Genomic DNA, 22,352 nt, shown 5'->3' with positions numbered 1-22,352 from the left:
GACAGGGTGGGGGGGATGGAATCTCACTGGGGAACCTGAAATCCGCCTTTTTAGCCTCACACACCCCAGTCTCTGATTCTGGAAGACTGCTCCTTTCTACCATGCCGTGTCTATGAACCTGGATGCTCCATGCATTGCCGTCAAACCATAGAGAGCAGGGATCGATGGAAGTAGAGAAGCCAGTCCCATTGCCCCAAGGGCTTTGTAGCCTGTTTGTCACTGTCTTCTAGGGCAGGTGTTCTCAACCTTTGCCATTCTGAGCCCCCACAAAGCTAAGTTGCTCAGGCTTTGGCTTCAGCACTGGGTGGTGGGGCTCTGAGCCCCTGGTTTCAGCCCTGTGCATTGGAGCTTCAGCGTTCTGCCCTGGGCCCCAGTGAGTCTAATGCCCCAGCCCCGCTTGGTGGACCCCATGAAACCTGCTCGGGGCCCCTCAGGGCATCCCGAACCCCTGTTTGAGAACTGCTTTCTATGGTCCAGGAGGAATCTGGGGATCTCAGCTCAGATGGTGTTGCTGAGACATGATGGGAATAGCCCACTGGGAATAAAAAAGACAACTTCTCTAGCTTCAGTCATCCCAGTCTCTGGGACCCTGGAGGATTCCCATATACCTCTGTCTCCTCATCTCTATGGCCCCTGGAAGCACTAGGAATGGGAGGGGGAGTGGCGGTGAAGAACCCCTGAAGCTGCAGGAGGAGAAGAGAGACCGTGCGAGGCAGATGTGGGGACTGGGCAGGGGGAGAAATAATAGCTGTGCTGGGGACAGGCAGATGTGGGGGTGACAGGGACACAGAATTAGTCTATGTCTACACTACAGACCTTACAGCGGCACAGCTGTGTTTCCCGTGTAGCCGCTCTTTGCTGGCAGGAGAGAGCTCTTCTGCTGGCAAAATAACATCACCCGCAAAAATGTGCAGCAGTAGCTCTGTCGCTGGGAGAGCATCTCGTGCTTTTTGTTGGTAACATTTTGTCAGTTGGGGGGTGGTTTTTCATACCCCTGACTGACAAAAGTTCTAGTGTAGACAAAGCCTAAGCTAGTTAGGCTTTGGGACTTTGAGAAGAAGTTGAAAACTGTCCACCAGCAGGGAGCATTTTGTAAATCGAGTCTGCTAGACACTAAAAATCATGGACTGAACAGACACACTGGATTTATGGCTCATTACAAAAATCTGTAACTCACTCCCCGCCCCCCTTTGTCCTATGACTGCAGAGGTGTTGACGGGCCACTCTACCTTGACTGGTCCCATATATGTGCTAACTATTTAGACTAAACAATCTGTTCCATCTTGCATTTTGCCATGACCTCTGAGTACCTTTCCCAGCACTGTGCATCTCAAAAGCTTCTCTCTCTCACCGACAGAAGTTGGTCCAATAAACAGGGCCGGCTCCAGGCACCAGCCGACCAAGCACGTGCTTGGCGCAGCACCTTAGAAGGGGCGGCCAATGTTGGGGTGGCGGGGGGCGTTCGCGGTGTTTTTGTTTCGGCCAGGCAGTGCAGGGGGTGTTTTGGCAGTGTGGCGCTGGGGGGTGGGGGCTTGGGCAGCTTGGCCCGGCGGTCCGGGGGTTTGGGAAGCCCGGCGCAGCGCTCGGGGAGGGGCGGGGGTTTGGCCGGCCCGGCCTGGCACTCCGGGGGTTTGTGCGGCACGGCACGGCGCTCGGGGAGAGGGGCAGGGGTTTGGCCGGCCCAGCACCGCGGGGGTGTGTGTGTTATGGCGGGGGGGGGTTAGGGGGGGGGGGTGCTCTTCTTTTTTGCCTGGGTCGGCAAAATAGTTAGAGCCAGCCCTGCCAATAAAAGAGATGACCTCATCCACCTTGTCTCTCTAATAACTATATCCATACGGATATGGCTTCCGTGCTGTTTCAAGTCTTGTTGACATGATGGGAAACCATTGCATATCCCTCTACAAATATTGCACTGTGATTGTCTGGGTCTGTCCCCAGGAATGCACTGTCCACTTGTAAAGGAATAAAGAGAACATGGAGGGTTGTGATTCATGGATTCAGTAACCTGTGGTGATAACTTAGACAGGAGTGTGACACGCCGTACCTCAAAATAGCACCCTGTAACCCTCACATTCATTATTCATATATGGTTGTGATATTTCACACAAGCATGCCATGTAAGATATCATATTGAATGTCATGATCTGCTGAAACCCGTTATTCTGTCCAAATATGTATAGTTAGATGAGATTTTGCTGTATGGTTGTTACTGAAATATGCTCTGAATTTCAGAGTCTCTACTATAAAGGTCATGGTCCGCACCCAGGAGGGTGTTAAACGACCAACAGGGGAGCTGTAATTCAGTGACAGTTGTGCAAGCACCACACAGTGGGGACTTCTCAACCCCATGACTGAGTTGCACAAGACCACGCCAGAGGGATTGCTCAACCCTGTGACTCAGCAAAGCCCACCAGGCCATGTCTGGCCAAGTGTCTTCTTGGCACATGGACTATGGATATAAAATAGGGAACAGCGGCATTGTGCCTTTGCCTTTCTCCTCCCCCACCTACACTGGAAGCAACAAGAAAACTGAGACATAGGCACTGACTCTGTGGGTGCTCCAGGGCTGGAGCACCCATGGAAAGGAATGATGGGGTGCTGAGCACCCACTGGCAGCTCCCCATCAGTGCATCCCCTTCCACCCAGTGCCTCCCATCTGTCAGAGGCCCCACCAGTTCGTGCCTCCCCCTCCCTCCCAGCACCTCCCACCCACCATGGATCAGCTGTTCCGTGGCATGCGGGAGGCACTTGGAGGGAGGGGGGAGCAAGGGCAGGGTGTGCTCATGGGAAGGGGTGGAATGGGGCAGGAAGAGGCAGGGTGGAGGTGGAGCCTTGGGGGAAGGACTGGAGAGGGGGCAGGACCTGGGGCAGAGCCAGGGGGATCACCCCACGGCACATTAGAAAGTTGGCACCTATGAGCTGAGAAGATGAAGACTTCAGTTGAGGAGGCTGGTCCCAGGCTTGAGAGACAAGCCTGTGTATTAAGAACTGTAACATCCAGTGTGGTGAGAAAATTGCTTGATCTAAATACTGCCGAGTGTAATAAGGTTTAAGATTTAGATTGTGCGCTTACCTTTTATTTTCTTTGGTAATTGTCCCTGAACTTTTATGCCTACCACTGATAATCACTTAAAATTTATCTTTCTGTAGTTAATAAATCTGTTTTATATTTTACCTAAAACAGTGTGTTTTGGTTCCAGTGCTTGGGAAACCTCTGCTCAGTTTACAAAGGCTAGTGTGTGTCTTCTCCATGTTGAAGGTGGGGCGGACTGGGTAAAAAATGTACACTGGTCAGGCTTCTGGCCAGGGCAAGACAGTACAGTTCTGGGGTGTACGGCTGGCGAGCTGGGGGGAATTGGCTGGTGCCTTTCTCTATGTGATTTGTGAGTGGCTCTGGGAGCATTCAGACAATCTAGATGGGTGTGGGGCTCCACATGCTGTTGTGCAGAGTGATAAAAGAGCCTGGATGGGTTTGCTGCTTGTCACTAGCAAAGCATTGTGAGAGACAGCCCAGCCGGGAGAGTTAAGGGGGCACAGCAGTACCCCAGTTCCAGGTTGTACCACGGGGATCCTGTCACAAGGAGAACACTATGTCTGCTGACCAATCAGAACCTAGAATCAACTAATGCAGTTTGATCCCTGTTTGACTCCTATCTGAGAACAGAGAGGGGTTGGACTTCAAACTTCAACCTTACAGCAATAAAGACACTGGCTTCACCAGAAACTCCAATGTAGCAGTACAAAGTTTGCTTGTTGCTTAAGTAATTAAAAGGTGAGTTTCCATTTGGAGCATGAGATGAAAAATATAATGGTTATTATGACAGTATTTACCAGTTCTTGAGAAGCAGAAAGCCGAGCCTCTTCAGAAATCTCACTGCCTTCTGCCAGACTGGGACACTTGGATGTCTGACTCTACTGCCACTAACACTGGCACGCTAGGAGGACTTCTTTGGGAGAGGATCCTTATCTCCAAACAATAATCAGGGTATGAGACGGACTGAAATCATCATAACTTTCCAGTTCCTTTTCTACTTTCTCTTTCTAGCTTGGTGAAGGCATTGACAGAGACACATTTCACTTCAGCGTCCAACAAAAAATAAACATCATTTTGGCAGAAATACAGAAGGAAAGACCAGGATTCAGCTCTTTGTCTCTGTAATTTCTTACCAAGAATTAATTTTGCAGTCTCATCACTGAACGAGTCACTGACAATGTAAACTAACTAGAGGAGAATGGATGAGGATTTTAGAAAACCTGGGAACACCAGAGAGGGCTCAAAACTGTTCCAAAGCTTATTTCCAGGGTGTATCAGGTAAGTGAACTTCTGTTACTTGAATACCATCTCCCTTGTTCTTTGATATCTCCTAGTAGACATTTATTCCCTGTGTGAATTGTTAACTGCAAAATGATCCAATAATCCCAGGATAAATGTGTCTGACTCTGAATACAAACTTTGCTTTTGAACTATATATTCAAAATGATATATGAGCTATTTTCCCCTCTCCTTTCATTGTAATGTAACTCCAGACTATTCTGGTTATTTGATTTAAGAATTTATTTCTTTGCTCCTACACTTTATTCAAGAAAACTGGACCTGATCCTGCTCTCAATGCTTTCAAAGGGAGATTTGTTATGAATTAACTTACTGTATATTTCTGTTTTTTAAAATAAGTTACAAACTCTTGCAAATCCAAGCTTATGGGAAGCGTCTTTCTCTGCGTTCCCTGTTACTTAATAGCTCTGTTTATGGGACTGAATCATTTTGCCTCTGATATGTTGAAAGAAAAGAAATGGGTCAAAAAACCCCTCCAAGAATCTTTCTGTCTCTCTCTCACACACACACACACACTGTTTCTCATTCCTTAAAACTTTTTTCTCCCTTGATGGAATTACTACGAACTTTTACACTGATCTGACTTTTTTTTAAAGTGGATTTTGTAGGGCTGGGACAAAATCAGAGTCGTAAAGGAAACACATTTTCAACTGTAATTGAATGGCTGTTCTAACTCCATAATATGAAAGAGTTCACTTAACAATATATTTATTCTTTTTTGATTTAATGTGTCCTCTTTCATGTTTGATGTTAATGATTTAATGTTAATCAGTGTTATGGTCATTATGATAAGTTTTTTATCCTCCCCCTGTTGTCTAGGTCAAGTTACAGTGAAGATGAAGGTTCTCTCATTCTGTCACAGACCCAGAGCCAGCTCCCCTCTCCCTGGTTTTATTGTTTTCTTCTTTACTTGTTATGTTCACAAGATGGAATCAGGTAGGAATCTGCCCCGTGTCTGCTGTTTCTGAGAGGATTTATTTAGGCCCCTAAAGTAACTTAAGAACATGTTTCACTCAAAGTCAATGTAACTACTCACAGTGTGTAAACCTAACCACACAGCAAGATCAGCACCTTCATTATTCATTGTTTGCTCTGATTATGTTGCTGCTGCTGGGTTATTTTATTTGCTCCTTGGATCATTCACAGGTCAGTTTCTTCACACGAGTATTTTTAAAAGATTGTCAAAGATGCCCAGAGCATTGGGTGGACACTTATTGAAGAGTTTAATAATAATAATAATAAATAATAAAATCAAATAACTTAGTGGGTTTCAGATGTAAAAAAGATCAGAGCCATAGTCTGAGACTAATCTGCACAAAAACATAAGAAGAACCAGAATATAATGATGTCATGTGACTTTTTAATTGGGCCTGTTAGCTAATACATATATGTTAGGTGTAGTATACGCCATATTATTAGGCATTATGTGCACGGTAGTCCTATAATATACATTAGATAGAGAGAGAGTGTTGGGAAGTTAACTGAATGTATTATGCTCTTCCCACAGTTCTGTTCACAAATATGTAATACACCTCTACCTCGATATAACGCTGTCCTCGGGAGCCAAAAAATTTTACCGCGTTATAGGTGAAACCGTGTTATATCGAACTTGCTTTGATCCAGCGGAGTGCTTTACCGTATTATAAACAAATTCGTGTTATATCGGGCCGCGTTATATCAGGGTAGAGGTGTATCTCACAACACTTTACAAATCTGACGTTAGCATTCACAAGAGAAAATAGGAAGCCTATCAAAGCCATGAAAGGTGTGTCCTAGCACTGGTTGGGATGTACTTCTACACCCACCTGGTTTGGAATGTGGTGTCCAAAACAGGGTTAAGGAAGGTACAGAACAACAAGTTAAGAAACTGGTGGGTTGGATCTTAGGTGATGTATAAAGTGCTTTTTCACTTGTAAACAGTAATGGTATAAGTATATGTGGGTTTGGGGTGTATTTTTCAAGCACACCTTCTGTGTAAGGTGAGCACGCTGCAAGATAAGAATTGCTTCCCAGGAGGAGGGTATGGATGTCTCCTTTTCATAGCTTACTGTTTTGTCTTTAGGAAATAATTTTCACTATGTTTGGTTATTTGGTCTCTTGAGCATGTGAAGCATTGAACCATAACAGTCCCACAACTGGTTCTAGCAATATGGCTGTGTCTCAGGAACACCTTGGTGACAGAACACCAAATATGGCTGGCCAACCCTACCCTTTTTCCTGCTGTGGCCCAGCAAATTTCATGGCAATGTCAGCAAGCGTGTCAATTTGAGAGCACTTACAAAAATGGGCTGTTGAATAGTAAGCTTGTCTCAACTATACACTGAGCACGTCCATTCCCAGTTCTCTGCCTCAGTTTCTCTGATGTGTGACTGTGACATGGATTGAATACAGCTGTCTTCAGCTTCCCACCCCATGTTAGCAGTGTGTGCTTCTGTCATGCACTGAACCTACCAATTCTCACCTCCCCACTCTGTCCATGCTCTGTGCCTGGACCATGCGCCAAACTTGCCTGTTATCAGCTCCACGCCCCATCTCAGTGCTGAGTGCATGTGCCATACACCGAGGCTGAGTGTTCTTATAACAGAGCCCCAGTCCTGCTGCCCATGAGCGCTGCTCTCTCTTAAACATTCAGGCTGAAATGTTCCATGCCAGGTGTCCATCTCTGGCTGAACTTTTTGGAAAGTTTGTCTGAAATGGAACCTGTTGGATGTGTCCTTCATATCAAATTCCCACTTTCCTCTGAGCTGCTTTTCGTTGTTGTTGTTCTGGTGCATTTTCCAGCAAAGTTCACAGTGATTGGACCCCATAACACTGTTGCTGCCATCCTGGGTCAGGAAGCTGTGTTACCCTGTCACCTGTTCCCCCGGATGAGCGCTGCAAACATGGAGGTGAGATGGTTCCGATCTCAGTTTGTACCCTTTGTGCACCTGTATCGTGATGGGAAGGATCAGTATGAAAGGCAGATGCCAGAATACCAGGGAAGGACGGAGCTTTTGAAAGCCGGACTCACAGATGGAAATGTTCACTTGAGGATTCTCAATATCAGACACTCTGATGAAGGACAATACCACTGCTTTGTTCAAGATGATACTTTTTATGAAGAAACCGTATTGGAACTGCGAGTAGCAGGTCAGTGGCCTGTGACAGTTTTAGCTTTGTGCAGTTTGCTGGGTTTTTGTTCTTTCCTATTACAACAACTGTGACTCCCTGCTTGTGATCTATTTTTACAATAACACAGTGTATCTAACTTTCAGCAAACAGCCACTTTCCTACTAGGGAAAATATGCTGGAAACTTTCCCAACATGTTATTAAAAACATTTTCAGGATGGCCAAGGCACTTTCTTGCCCAATCTTAATTGACCCCAAAGCAGTATTTAGTTAAGAGGGAAAGGACTTCTGGATGCGTATGGTCTTCCAGTTGCTCTGCATGCATTTCTAGGATGTGGACTAAGGTGGGACTGCCAGACTTTTATGGCCTTTCTCATTGGTTCACTGTTGGTTGTTGCTTCGGGGCGTAGTTAAAATCAAATGCAGTGTTATTATTTGCTCAGAGTGTATAATAGTGATGGTAGTGGTGGGTGTGATGGGTTCCCCCCGGGGTGCCACCTGGAACTGAGGTACAGCTGAGCCCTCTCTCTCACCAATCTGGGTTCCCTCTTGCACTGTGATGTTGTGACAAGCTGCAAAGCCCTCCACACTTGCACTCACACCAACATTCTCAGACAGGGACCACACCCAGCTGTGTTCATGAATGCATCTAGCCAGGCACTCATGAACCCACAATAGCGAGGCTTCAGCCAAAACACACCCCAGCACCCCAACCTAGGATCCTGGAGCTGTACCGTCCTGCCCTGGTCAAAAGCCTGACCAGAAAAGATTATTACAATTACCCAGTTTGCCCCTCCCTCAATGTGGAGAGGAATATGCACAAAACCTTTGTTAACTGAGCTGAGATTTTTCCCAAACACTTCACTCAAACCACACTGTTTTAGGTAAAAATATAAGATAGATTTATTAATGACAGAAAGATTTTAAGTGATTATAAGTGATAGCAAACAGATCAAAGTAGATTACTTAGCAAATAAACAAACACACAATCTAAGCCTAATATACTACACAGGATTTGAATCAAACAGTGTCTCACCCTGTTAGATAGTACAAGCAGTTTGTAGATGTTTCATACGCAGGCAGGATTTCCTTCTTTCCCACCTGGGACCAGCACTTCCCCAGTTCAAAGTCTGTGCTCTTCCAGAGCTATATCCAGATGTGGAGTTGTGAGGAAAGTGAGGCCCGTTGGTGATGTCACTTCCTCCTTTTATAGTTTCTTCAATATGGCAGGAATCCCTTTGTTCCAAGCCAGGTTCCCAGCCCAGTTTGTGGAAAAATACAGGTACCAAAATGGAGTTCAGTATCATGTGATCTAGTCAGATTCCCCTGCGTACTTGATGAGTCATGGCAACCATTATCCATAGGCTGTCTGAAGTGTCCCCCGGTGAGGACAAGACTTTTCCATGTCCTATTGTTTTTGCTGATGGGCCATTAGCATTGTCTAGCTTCTTCACTGTTGTACCTGAAAGGCTAGTTGTGGGTGTTACCCAGGACAAGCACATTTGAAATACAGATGCATAGTCAATATTCATAACGCCAAATACAAAAATGATACATGCATATAAATATGATAATCATATTCAGCAAATCATAACTTTTCCATTGACACCTTACATGACACATCTTGTATAAGATGCAACATAATTATAGCATAATCATACCGTAATCATATTACTAATTATGTATGTACCACTCTTAGACAAGACCTAGCATTTCTCCTCTGCTGCTTTGACACTGTAACCATGAAGCCACTTAGACTTTTTCAAAAATAAATATATCTATCCAATGCACTAATGATCAGATTTTCAAAAGTTCAGATCCTATTCAGGTATCTACGTTGTCATATCTCCAAAGGTGCTCAGCACCCAGTTGCTCCTGTGTTCAGACAATGTATCGCCCACTGACTCAGTGAACTTATTTTAAATATTTGTTTATGTTTTTTGTGTCCATGAATATTGGGATTTCAGCCATTCCAGTATTCACTTATCTGTTCTACTGACTACCCACATGAATTAGTGATTTGTAGTGTGAGTAAGGGATCCACAAACTGTTCCTCATCCCTTCTGCTTTATAAATGAATTCAAGGAATTGACACCTTTATGTATTTTCCCCTTAGGTCTGGGCTCTGCTCCTCTCATCTCTGTTGAGGGTCACCAGGATGGAGGGATCCGGGTGGTTTGTCGATCAGCTGGTTGGTACCCAGAGCCTGAGATACAGTGGAAAGGTCTCAATGGGCGACGTTTACCATCACTCTCTGAAACTAAATCCCAAGGGTATAACAACCTGTTTGAAACAGAAACTGTGATCATTGTAACAGAACAGTCAAACCAAAACTTGTCCTGTTGCATCAGGAACGCCGTTCTCAATCAAGAAAAGGAATCAGCAGTTTATATGGCAGGTCAGTTACCATCCAAATCCCACATTGAACTCACCACCACTAGAAACAAAACAAAATATAGGAAAACAAGAACTGAAACGTCTGTGGTGGATATTTCATAATCCACATACAAACACAGAAGGTGGGAGGCTGGTGTTTTTACAGGGTCACAGCTTAGGCAGTTTGGTTCCCTTCATTGTGAGTATTCAGTCTAACAAAGTTTTGGGTTTCATGTACATTTAATGTTAAGTTTGACTTTTCTGATATTCTAGAATGCACATACAGACACAAACTTCCAACCTTTTGAAAAGAAAATTTCACTCAATCCACTGACACAGTGTGTTTCTGAAATCTTAACTTTATCTTAATAATTTCTTTTTTAATGTGGTACATTTTGTAATGTGCCTTCTTTGTGATCTTCTTGCTCCCCCAACTCATTGTTCATTACTTGTGTGAAATGTCACCTCAGTCATGTGATGTTCTTTCTACTGACATTCAATGGGACTTGTGCTCCTTAAGTCACTTTGGTCTGGATCCACAAAGGGACTCATTTTACCCTTGTCTACACACAAAAGTTGCACTGATTAACTATTTAGTTAATCATTAACTTGCTTGGTTGAACACTCATATAAGTTTCAGAGGGCCCTATATAGATTTAGCTCCAGTCAATTCCTTACCAACTTCAGCTAAATGGAGGTAGGGCACTATTAAGCTGATTTATGATTTAAGGTTTTGTTCATTAATTTTTTCAAATTGGTGCAACCCTCATATGTTGTCAACTCTTGAACCAATTTAAGAATAGCCACAGAAGAGGGATGCCCCAGTTTCACTGTATCAGAGCACAAACCCTGGGCAGAGAAAGCTTTAAGTACATTTCAAAAATTCCATCCTGGTTGGATGTCTGAATCACTATGAACACAAGAACAGTAAATGAAGATTAATTCATTTGATACAGAATTGTTTGGAGAAATTGTGATTATGATTCCTTCAAATATTGGGGGATAATAGTGGATTTTTCAGAAATATTCTAATTAATCTGACAATTTCTGAATGTTGCTAAATACTAAGGATTAAATTCTTTGCTGGTGTAACTCTATTGAAGTCAGTGTTCTTTTATGAGCAAAGAATTTGCCCTTGAATTCTACAGCTCTCTGAATAGCAATGGATCAAATCAGGCCAATTTTTTCCAGGATAAATCAGTGTTAAATCTATGTTGAATGGAGCCATTTTAAAAATCATTTTCTGGTATTATGTGTAGTGTAGACATGGCCATTCTTTCACTCTTATCTCACAGAAATCCTGCTGGGTACTATTTATGTATTTGTATGGAATAAAAACTTCTGATTTTCATCCCTGTTTCCAAACAAAGGCAATTTCTGGGGGTGTGTGTTTTTCAGATCCATTTTTCCCGAAAGTGAATTCCTGGATGGTGGCTCTGAGTATGATCTTAGTGGTTTTGTTTGGTTTCATTGGCCTCACTGTTTATCTCTTTAAAATGAAAGGTAAATATCAGAGGGAGAAATATACTGTATATAAAGATTTTATTCTAATAAATAAATAAGAGGAATTTCGGAATTTTATATTAAAAGAACGTGTGACCTACTGATCTTGTCCTAAATAAAAAAGAAGAATTCCTGTGAATTTATTAATAGAGGGTGGGGGCAGAGGTGTGTGTGTGGCGGGAGGTGGGGGTATTGATAGAGCAGGATGGCAGAGTTGGGGTTGGGAAAATAGGAGGAAGGAGAGTCTTCAGCTATCGAACTGAACCAAAGAATCAGATCATAGCAGATACGTCTGTGTTCTGCTCAGTCCTCCATCTCCCCCTCTTCCCAGTTCTCAGGGGGTTATCACTGTCTGTCTCTGTCCCGCTCGAGACAAGATTCTGCAAAGCCTAGCCTTTCATATTTGTACTTCAAAGATCATTTTTACTAACAAAGCGTAGTGCACCTCGATATTACAGTGATCAGCCCAATAGAAATGCCTCTGTGGTAAATCTGTAAATAAACACATTTCTTCTTCAGATGGTAAAAAAAAATCATATCAACTGTCACATAACTCAGACACAGCTGTCCATGCTCCGGGTTCACTTTGCCCATAAAGAATATCTGCCCAATTTCCAAATAAATTGGACTTGTCCCTCCATGCTCCTAATGGATTTTGTACCTATTGGATGTAGTAGTTTAACACTGTTTCATGAGGCAGGGAGAGGAAAATAATTTATATTTATTTCTGTATTTTTAAGGGAAACTTACTGAAGAAGTTGGTAAGTTTCAGTTTCCCTTTTTCCACAAATTCAAATTTTGACTACAAAATTATATATAGACTTGTTGGTTTCTTTGATTTATTTTTATTTCTCTGTGTTTGTTGGGCAGGGGAGGGTTGATGTGTGTGTAATAGGCTGCACCATTTTAGGGCCCTATTGGATGTTACCAGAGAACCGTCTCCCTTTAAAACTCCTTCCAATTAGGGGGTGAGGTTGGCATAGCTACATGTCTGAAGGGTGTAAGTTTTCAGTGCAGACTAGTCCCTGGGTGCTGAGCTAGCCCTGGGGTCCACCCCCAAATAGCTGATTGGTGGCCAGCTGGTGAGCACTGAGCACCCCCTATTGTTTTCCTGTGGGTGCTTGAGCCCTGGGGCACCCACAGAGCCGGTGTCTATGCATCGGTGAGTTAGGTGGCCTAGTGCTTATCACACTTAGTGCTGCCTCCCAGTGGGTAGGTCTTGCAGTTCTGGCCCTCTTTTAATCAGAGGTGCAGTGAGGTAGGCAGTGATAGGGGAACCCAGGCCCACCCACTACACCAGGCTCTGACCCAGCATCCTAGGAGGATCGACAGTGTCTGGCCCCCAAAGGTATCCTCCTAATAACCCTCCTTGGGTCACTTCCTACTGGCTGCTGGTCTTCCCCAGCTTCAAGTCCAAGATAAGGTGAAAAGAAAAAGAAAAGGCACCAAACCATCAGCCCCAACCGGGCCTGAGTGTGTAGTCAGTCCCTCAGGGAGGCTGCTCCGGTGCCCTTGTCAGTAACCTTCAGGGTAGGTCTGTCCTCCTCCCATGCTTCTCCCTTCTGAGCTGGGTTGCTCCCTTTTCAACCCTTTCTACAGCTGGAGAATGATCTGCAGGGCTGGAGGGGTGGGGTTACCTGGGCCCAGTACTGTTCTTTCACCCTGTCAAGCCCAGTGTGGTGTTTGTATACCCCCTCACATACCCTCCCCTCACACTCTGGCCTGTGGTGTCCTGGGGCTGGTTTGTGTCCCCACCATCCTGTGATAAGTCCACATATATATTTTCCGTGCCTGAACGATGTACCAGTTGAAAGCTCTATGGCTGCATTGAGAGATGCTGCTGCATAATGACTGGGTTATGGCCTGTCATTGACTTCAGCCAGTGGAGTGGTGCAGGGTCAGTTACTAGGTGGGAGGGCTGCCCCCACAAGTAGTAGCATAGGGCATCGATGGTTAGTTTCACCTCCAGGGCCTCCTTTCGATGACCTATTAGGCTACCTCATGTGGGAATAACTTCCAGCTGAGATAGAGAGTAGGGTGTTCTCCTCCGACTTCCTGAGATACCACTGCTCTGCGTCTTACATTGGATGCATCTGTTTGGAGAATAAAGGGCTTTGAGATGGCTGAATGGAATATTACTGGCTCCTGGGTCAACAGGTCTTGTAGTGCCCTAAATGCCTTGTCACAGCTTTTGGTTCAGTGGATCCTTTTGGGTGCAGTGCCCTTAACCAGGTCTGTCAACTGGGCAGCCATGGTAGCAAAGTTTGGGATGAACTGTCAATAGTATCCCGCAGGCCACTAGGGCTTGGACTTTTCCACCAAAGGTCATAGCTCCTCCCCCGCCCCCCGCCACAACATACCCTAGGTAAGTGACTTCTTGGGTGGCCAGCTGACACTTGGTTGGGTTGGCTGTCCAACTTGCCTCCTTGAGAGCCTGAAAATACCACAGTAACGTGCTTCATATATTTGGCCTAGCTCTCACTGTAGATGATGATATCGTCAATGGAGGTGGCCGTGTAGGACCCATACAGACACAGCACTCTATCCATCAGCCACTGGAAAGTGGCTGTGTCCCCATGAAGTCCAAAGGGGATGGTTTTTAAACTGGTATATTCCATCATAGGCAGATTGTTTAATTGTTGTGGAGTTGTTTGCTTTTAAATGTACCCTTTTTATTTATTTATTAAACATGTTTTTGTTTTTTGCATACTTTTTTTTTAATGATTATTCTCATTGGGGGGATACAACTTTATAAAATGTGGGGAAAAAACTAATCTGGATAAATTTCACACAAAAAGCTAATTTGATTAATTGGTAAGCAATAGAGTAATTGGGTTTGTTTAGTCTGGAGAAGAGAAGGCTGAGGGGGACATGATAAGAGTTTTCAAGTATATGAAAGGTTGTTCCAAGAAGGAGAGAGAAAAATTGTTCTCATTAACCTCTGAGGGTAAGACAAGTAACAATGGGCTTAAATTGCAGCAAGGGCGGTTTAGGTTGGCCATTAGGAAAAACTTCCTAACTGTCAAGGTAGTTAAGCAATGGAATAAATTGCCTAGGGAGGATGTAGAATCTCCATCATTGGACATTTTTAAGAGCAGGTTAGACAAACACCTGTCAGGGGTGGTCTAGATAATACTTAGTCCTGCCACAAGTACAGGGGATTAGACTTTCAGTCCTAGGATTCTGTGATTTGAATAGAATCACAGAGTTTATAACCAGATCATCTCGTCTGATCTCCTTAAGAAGAAACTGAATAGAAATAGTTTCTAAGCCTTATCGTATTGATGATAATGAGAAATAAAACATAAGAAAAGGGAAACAACAAACAATATGTATATTTCTATTTGATTTTTAGGCAAACAAGATATAGAAATTGGTAAGTGTCATTATCCTTCCTCAGACAAAACTTATTTTTGTATCAAATTGGATCCTGAAGTGGGAGCTTGTTTAATTGTTGTGGAGTTGTTTGCTTTTCAATTTAACTTTTAGAGTTCTGTTGCAATATTTAATCTGTTTTTGTTTGTTTGTGTGCTTGCTTTTTGTTATTATTGTTTTTTGATTGGGAGTTTAGTGTAAGTTCATAAAATGTGGGGAAACACTAAATTGGACAGATTTCACACCCGAATTTAATTTGAAAAACCAATAAGCAATAGGATTACAGACTTAAAGACCAGAAAGGACCCCTGCATCCTCTTCTCTGACGTCCTGAAGAGGAGGTTGATTTCTCTCAGCCTTCGCTGTCATATGCATGAAAAATAGAAATAAAATGTAAGCAAATGGAACCCCCTAACAAAAATATATCTTTATTTCTCTTTCATTTTTAGACCAACGAGATAAAGAAATAAGTAAGTGTCATTATCCTTCCTCTGACAAGAAACATTTTGTAGCAATTTGGATCCTCATGTGGGAGTTTGTTTAACTGTGGTAGAGTTGTTTTCTTTTTAATTTAACTTTTCAAATGGTTGCAGTAGGAAATATTTTTTTCATTTCTTTGCTAGCATGCTTTTTTCTTATTTTTATTATCATCTTTTGGGAGGGTGTATAGGGGTTTGTTTTGTAATGTAACTTTATAAAATGTGGGGAACGACTAAACTGAATGAATTTCCACCAAAAGCTCATTTGAAAGACTGATAAGCAATAGAGTCATAGAGTCACAGCGTTTAAGACCAGAAGGGATGACCAGATCCTCTAGTCCAGTGGTCCCCAAACAGTGTGGCGGGCCCCCTAGGGGTATGTGGAGGAATGTTTGTGGGAGCGGTGCGAGCAGGGCCCTGGCCAGCCTCTTCGGAGGGAAGGGAGGGAGCACCACCCAGCCCCGCTCTGCTCCCACCCCAGCTCCGGCCCAGCACCAGCTCCACTTCGCCCCCTGCTCCGCCCCCAGCCCAGCTCTTCCATCATTCCCTCTCTGCCCCCAGGCCAGCTCCACCTCTATTCCCAGCTCTTCTCTTATCCCTAGTTCTTTCCCAAGCTCCGCTTTCAGCCCAAGCTCCTCTGCTGAGCCAACTGTGCAGTAATGGGAGGGAGTGGAGGGGGGCGGGGAATCGCACACGGATTCCATTACTGGTAATGGGGGGGAGGGGGCAACAGGAAAAGTTTTGGCACCACTGGTCTAGTATGACCTCCTTAATAGGCGACTGAATAAAAATAATCTCTCTGTCTTAACTGTTGTAGTGATGATAAAAAGAAATTATACATAAGAAAAGGGAAACTCAGAACAAACAATATGTGTATTTCTGTTTAATTTTTAGGCAAACTACATATAGAAATTGGTAAGTGTCATTATCCTTCCTCAGACAGGAAATATTTTGCACCTAATGGGTTCCTCATAATTGTTGTGGAGTTGTTCGCTTTTAAATTTAACTTTTACAATTTTGTTGCAATATAAAACCTTTTTTTGTTTGTTTTCTTGCTTTTTATTACTATTCTTTTTTTGGAGGGGTTAGTGTAATTCTATAAAATGTGGGGAAGTGCTAAACTGGATAGATTGCACATCAAAAGCTCATTTGAAATACTGATAAGCAATAGAGCCATGGAGTCAGAGAGTTTAAGATCAGAAGGTACCACTGGATCCTCTCGTCTGACGTCCTGAAGAGGAGGTTGATTTCTCTCAGCCTTCACTGTCATATAGATGATAAAGAGAAATAAAACATAAGAAAAGGGAAATGTCTAACAAAATATATATTTATTTCTCTTTAATTTTTAGAGAAACGAGATAACGAAATAAGTAAGTGTCATTATCCTTTCTCTGACAAGAAACTTTTTGTACCATTTTGGAGTCTCATGTGGGAGTTTGTTTAATTGTGGTGGAGTTGTTCGCTTTTAAATTTATTTTTTAAAATTGATGCAATAGGAAACCTTTTTTGTTTGCTTGCTTTTTATTATTTATTATTATTATTATTTTGGGGGTGGGTTGTTTTGTAATGTAACTTTATAAAATGTGGGGAAAGACTAAACTGGATGCATTTCACACCAAAAGCTAATTTGAAAAATTGATAAGCAATACAGTAGTAAAGTAGGTAGTGGCCAAGAAAATATGGCCCGGGAGGAATTGTGGGAAGGCACTGGAGGACTATCAGCTCCTGAGATGATTAACCTCCCTCCACATTGCAACGTGGGCAGGTAACCAAGCTGAATTAAAGTGGTACCTGGGCTACAGCCAATACTCAGAGTCTTGCCAGCCAGCCTGGGTGTAAAGCACCAACAAACCTGAGGCAGAGTTTTTGTGCTTGTGCAATAAACAGGTTGGGGTAAGAGCCAGGTAAGATCCTGGGCTAACTCTGCAGTGAAGATCCACCCAGGGAGAGAGACACACAGGCAACCCAGTGGAGGTTCTGATGCACTTATAACTTTCTTTCTCCGTCAGTGTATTAGTTTGTACAATATTGAATCATGCAATACTTGTTCAGATCTGCTCTCATCTCTAATTATGTGGTTGTTTTTAGGGTGGAGAAGATCTGTGGCACCTGTAGAAGAAGGTAATTAAAGATCATATTTTATCAATGTCCAAATATCAGTTCCTATGAGGCACTGTGCCTCTCTTTCCTTGAATGTGGGAGTGGATGTGATAGTTTAGGGCAGACCTCCCCTGCACCCTGCATTCCACGGTGCATCACAAGGTGAGACAGGGTTTGTGCCTAGGTCTTACCACACTGTAATGAATCTACGTCATATTGCATCTGCTCTTCCTGCCCCTCCACCACCTGCATGCGCACTGCACCCTGCAGAGATCTGTGACAGCAGCTCCAGTGGGACATGCACCTCCACAGCCACTTCTCCAGGGGGAGTTTGTTTTATCTCCCTGTGCTGATGGCTGATCTCCAATTTCTCTGTTTCTTCCTTCATCTTTTCCCCTCTGAAGAAGGCCAGGAGCTCTGCCATGACCCCACGCTGATGGGGTGAGCAGGGACTGTGTCTGTGTGTGACCCTTGCTCCAGTCTCCAGCAGAGGAACAGAGCCTTGATCACAGACAGGGGCTCTTCTGGCTCCATTATACACATCTGGGGAGCTCCTGTGATCAGAGCTGTGAGCTTGTCTCTTTTCTCCTGTCTCCATCCACCATGATCCCAGCATTCTCCTGTCTCTGGTAAACAGGATGTCACTTTAGCCTCCCCATCACTAGCATGACCCTCTCCCTCTTTCCACCAGCCACCTATTCTACACCTTCCCCCCACACTTGTAGCTTCTGCCTCATTCCACCATGAACCCCCTTCCCTTGTGCTAACCCCTCGCTCCCTCCCTCATGCTAATGTACTTTTGCGCTGTGACTGCTGCTGAGCAGTGAAATTCTGGGCATGTCCAATCCTGGTACCGTGTAGCCTGTTGCTGTCCGAGCTGTGACATTTCAGAGCAGGCCGGGTGCAGTGGGGAGGCCCCATAGCAAAGTCCAGCATGGGGCAGCTGGGAAACAGTGAGATTTAAGGTGGGAGGGGGAGGGGAGCTCTGTCAATGATCACTGAGTTGTACCATCTGCTGGGGCTCCCAGAGTCTCTAGTCCCTTCCCCGGGGAGAGGTGGGGGCAGGAGGGGAAAGATTCTGAGTCTCAGGCCTGGTGCAGTCGATACTTTCACCCTGTCACTGACCCATCTCTGCCAGGGGAGTGACTCCCCCCAGCCCTGTGCTGAGATCTCTGAGCTGACGGGCAGGGCCGGCTCTAGGCACCAGCAAAGCAAGCACGTGCTTGGGGTGGCACGTTTTCAGGGGCGGCATTCCGGCCATCTTTTTTTGTTTTTGTTTTTTGTTGCTTCGGGTGGCAAAAGCCTAGAGCCGGCCCTGGCAGCAGCAGTGCGTGGTGCGCGCAGGAAGCCCTGGGGCTGCTACGGTTCACGCTGTGGGGGAGCAGCGCCCGTACCTTGTGGCTGGGCCGAGCAGGACATACTTGTGCTGGGGGCCGCCCCGCGGGGCACAGGGAGCCACCTGCAGGTACCGCAGGGCGGCCGCCCCTGAGTGCCGCAGCCGGGGCTGGGCGAAACAGCCCGAGCTGCCCAGGGACTGCAGCAGGGCAGCCAGAAGCAGAAGCAGCAGCGGGGCCATTGAGGGAGGGGTGTTGCCATGCGGGGCCCGCATCCCGCTCTCCGGGGCTCCACTCCCTCTGGGGCTGCCCTGTCCCGGCTCCTCAGCCCCCTGCCGGGGCAGTCCCCCAGCTCTGCCCTCCTGGGTCCGGCCAGTCCTGGAGGTGGGATCCCTGGCTGGAGGGACCCTGGGCTGAGGCGTGGCCCAAAAGCCCCACTGCTTACCCCGACCCTGCCAGCGCCGGACTGACTGGAGGCAAGGGGGGAGCGGGCGGAGTCAGCACTGGTGGCGGGGGAGCCCAGGGCTGGGGCAGCAGGGGGTGTGGGTTGGGGGGAGGAGAGAGCCCAGGGCTGGGGCGGCAGGGGGTGCGGGTAGGGGAGGAGAGAGAGACCAGGCCTGGGATGGCAGGGGGTCCGGGTGGGGGAGGGCATTGGTGGGGGGGGTGACAGCCCAGGGCTAGGGTGGGGGGCAGCCAAAAATTTTTTTGCTTGGGGCAGCAAAAAACCTAGAGCCGGCTCTACTGACGGGTAAATCCTGGAGGAAGGAAATTCCCTGAGTCACTGTCCAGCTGGGGCAGATGCTGTCATTGACACCATCAAACCCTCCACAGGGCCGGCTCTAGGCACCAGCAAAACAAGCAGGTGCTTGGGGCGGCACCAGGGCCGGCTCCAGGCACCAGCTTAGCAAGCAAATGCTTGGGGCGGCCACTCTGGAGGGGGGCGGCACGTCCAGCTATTCGGCGGCAATTCGGCGGCGGGTCCCTCACTCCGGTCGGAGTGAAGGACCTCCTGCCGAATTGCCGCGGAAGTGCCACAGATCACGATTGCGGCTTTTTTTTGGGGGTGGGGGGGCTGCTTGGGGCGGCAAAAACCCTGTAGCCGGCCCCGGGGGGCACATTTCTAGAGGCGGCATTCTGGCGCTGGCCATCATAGGCGCCGACTCCCTGGCATGGGGGAAAAGTGCCCCTACTACCCCAGCTCGCCTCCGCTCTGCCTCTGCCTGCTCCCCTGAGTGCGCCGCCGTCGCTCCGCTTCTCCCCCCTCCCTCCCAGGCTTGCCGCTCGCCAAACAGCTGTTTCACGCAGCAAGGACAGGAGGGAGGGAGGAGAAGCCGAGGGGGGCGCTCGGGGGAGGCGGCGATGGTGGAGTGGAGGTGAGCTGGAGCGGGGAGTGGTTCCTCTACCCCCTGTTACTTCCTGTGCCCCCTCTGTTACTTCATGCACCCCCCACCCTAGCTCACCTCCACTCTGCCTGCTCCCCTGAATGCGCCGCTGCTCCGCTTCTCCGCCCTCCCTAACCTGAGAGGGGTTTTTTGCTTGGGGCGGCAAAAATCTTAGAGCTGGCCCTGACCCTCCCTCAGGGCAGAGCTCTGACCCTCACGGTCTGATTCTCTCTCTCCCCAGCGAATGTGACTCTGGATCCAGACACGGCTCATCCCAAACTCATCCTGTCTGAGGATCGGAAAAGTGTGAAATGGGGAGGCATGTGGCAGCATCTGTCCAACAACCCTGAGAGATTTGACACTGTGTTCTGTGTGCTGGGCTGTGAGGGATTCACCTTGGGAAGACATTGCTGGGAGGTGGAGGTGGGGGATGGGACATTTTGGGCTGTGGGGGTGGCCAGAGAGTCTGTGGAGAGGAAAGGATGGATCAGCCGTAGCCCAGAGGGAGGGATCTGGGCTGTGGAGTGGTGGTGGGGTCAGTTCCGGGCTCTCACCTCCCCTGTGACCCTCCTGCCCCTAACCCGGGCCCCCAGCAGGGTCCGGATTTGTCTGGACTGTGAACGGGGTCAGGTGACATTTATTGATGCTGGTGATGACACCCAGATCTTCACTTTCCCGCCGGGCTCCATCCCTCGGGAGAGAATCCGACCCTGGCTCTGGGTCTTGGGACCCCAGCTCAGACTGTGTCCGTGATACTGGGGACCCTGAAATTAGCATCTCTTACCTCACACACCCCAGTCTCTATGAATCTAGAGGACTCCCATCTATCCAGCCTCTGGCTTCTCATCTCTATGACCCCTGGAAGCTCCTTCCCCTCCCTGCATCCCCAGGGATGGAAGGGGGGTGAAGAACCCCTGTAGCTGCAGAAGGAGCAGAGGGGCCCTGAAGGGCAGAGGTGGGGGCTGGGCAGGGGGCAGAACTAACAGCCGGGCTGGGGACAGGTGGATGTGGGGGTGGCGGCGACACAGCATGAATCAATCAGGGTTTGGGGGGTTGGGGAGAAGCTGGAAGCTCTGCAGCAGCAGGGAGCGGTTTGTACAGATCTGTGTCATTAGGTCTCATTGGGGTCTCCCAGCCAGAGCTCCTGCTGCAGGGGCCCAAGGCACTTTCCCCTGTAACTACGGGAGAGCTGGTAACACTGGATGGGAGAGTTCAAAAATCAGAAGATAAACCAGAATACATTGTTTGGAGCCCTCGTGTTTTTTGGGGGGGGCAATTTCACGATCGTTGGCTCTGACTCATGATTATTAAGTTCTGGGATTGGTAACACTGCGGGAGTCATTGATTGGGGGAGGTGCAGGCTGGGCTGAAAAAGAGAAAACCCAAGAAAAAGATAAAGTAAAACAAGAAAGGGTGAAAATTAAATATCAAAACAAGGAAAGGAAAACACTCTGAAGAGGGGAAAGAGCCAGAGGCAGTGAGAGGGGAAGGGATACATTCAGAGGAAAGAATGGAGAACATGAGGGGAATGATCTGTGAGAGGGATCAGAGGAGAGTGGAAGACACAGAGAAATAAACAGGGATGGGAAATGAGTGCTAGAAAAATGGTGAGTAAAAATGACCAGTGTGACAGAGAAGGGAGAAGAAAAGGGACAGAGAATTATAAAACGTCACTGAAGGTGCGACTGTCACTCATTTATTTCATTTGTTACTTCCTTGACTTTGTTGCCATTTTAGTGTAATTAAAAATAACTGTTCCCAAAACCTGTGGGTCTGTTTTCCATTGTTGTGGGTATTAAAGCTGCTTCTCAACTCCTTTGCACTCTAAGGGGTATTTACAGTAAATAAAGCATGAAAGACAATTCTGATTTGTTCCTTTTGAATTTTCCAGCTGCAGTTGTTAGGGGCGGAGTTGTGGGATTTGCTTCCCTACTTGGGACCCCTGCCCCTATCTGCCCCCCAGAACCCTACCCCCTACCTAAGCCTCCCTGTACCTTGTCCCCTGACTGCCCCCTCCTGAGACCCTCCCACCCTAACTGCCCCGCTAGGACCCTCCCTGTCCCCTGACTGTCCCGAGCCTTATCCACACCCCCACCCCCAGACAGACCCCTGGGACTCCCATGCCCCATCCAACTACTCCCCACTCCCTGACAGACTCCCCTCCCAGAACTCCCAACCCATCAAACCCTACCCCTGCTCCCTGTCCCCTGACTGCTCCGATCCCTCTCCCCACCCCTGCCCCCTGGCAGCCCCCCCAGAACTCCCGACCCATCTATCTCCCCCTGCCCCTGACTGCCCCCCGGGACTCCCCTTACCACCATGCCACGTGGAGCCAAACCAAACAGGCTGCCGAGCACACAG

The 22,352-nt window shown here is 46.9% G+C and overlaps 1 protein-coding gene across 1 annotated transcript; it reads left to right on the top strand.

Annotated features, from left to right (window-relative positions):
• Positions 1-3,602: 3,602 nt before the first annotated feature.
• LOC117886926 (butyrophilin subfamily 1 member A1-like) lies at positions 3,603-20,960 on the top strand. Its single transcript, XM_034789079.1, has 13 exons — positions 3,603-3,772; positions 4,046-4,312; positions 5,153-5,269; positions 7,115-7,462; positions 9,559-9,840; positions 11,217-11,321; positions 12,062-12,082; positions 14,677-14,697; positions 15,146-15,166; positions 16,070-16,090; positions 16,525-16,545; positions 17,264-17,296; positions 20,233-20,960. The coding sequence occupies exons 2-13, from the start codon at positions 4,237-4,239 to the stop codon at positions 20,742-20,744; spliced, it is 1,578 nt and encodes a 525-aa protein (XP_034644970.1). The 5' UTR covers positions 3,603-3,772; positions 4,046-4,236; the 3' UTR covers positions 20,745-20,960.
• Positions 20,961-22,352: the final 1,392 nt, after the last annotated feature.

This window comes from Trachemys scripta, chromosome 14 (assembly GCF_013100865.1).
Source record: "Trachemys scripta elegans isolate TJP31775 chromosome 14, CAS_Tse_1.0, whole genome shotgun sequence".
In the NCBI taxonomy this organism is placed as follows: domain Eukaryota; kingdom Metazoa; phylum Chordata; order Testudines; family Emydidae; genus Trachemys; species Trachemys scripta.
The sequence above is the reverse complement of the archived record's forward strand: the minus strand, read 5'-3'. Positions and strand labels throughout refer to the sequence as shown.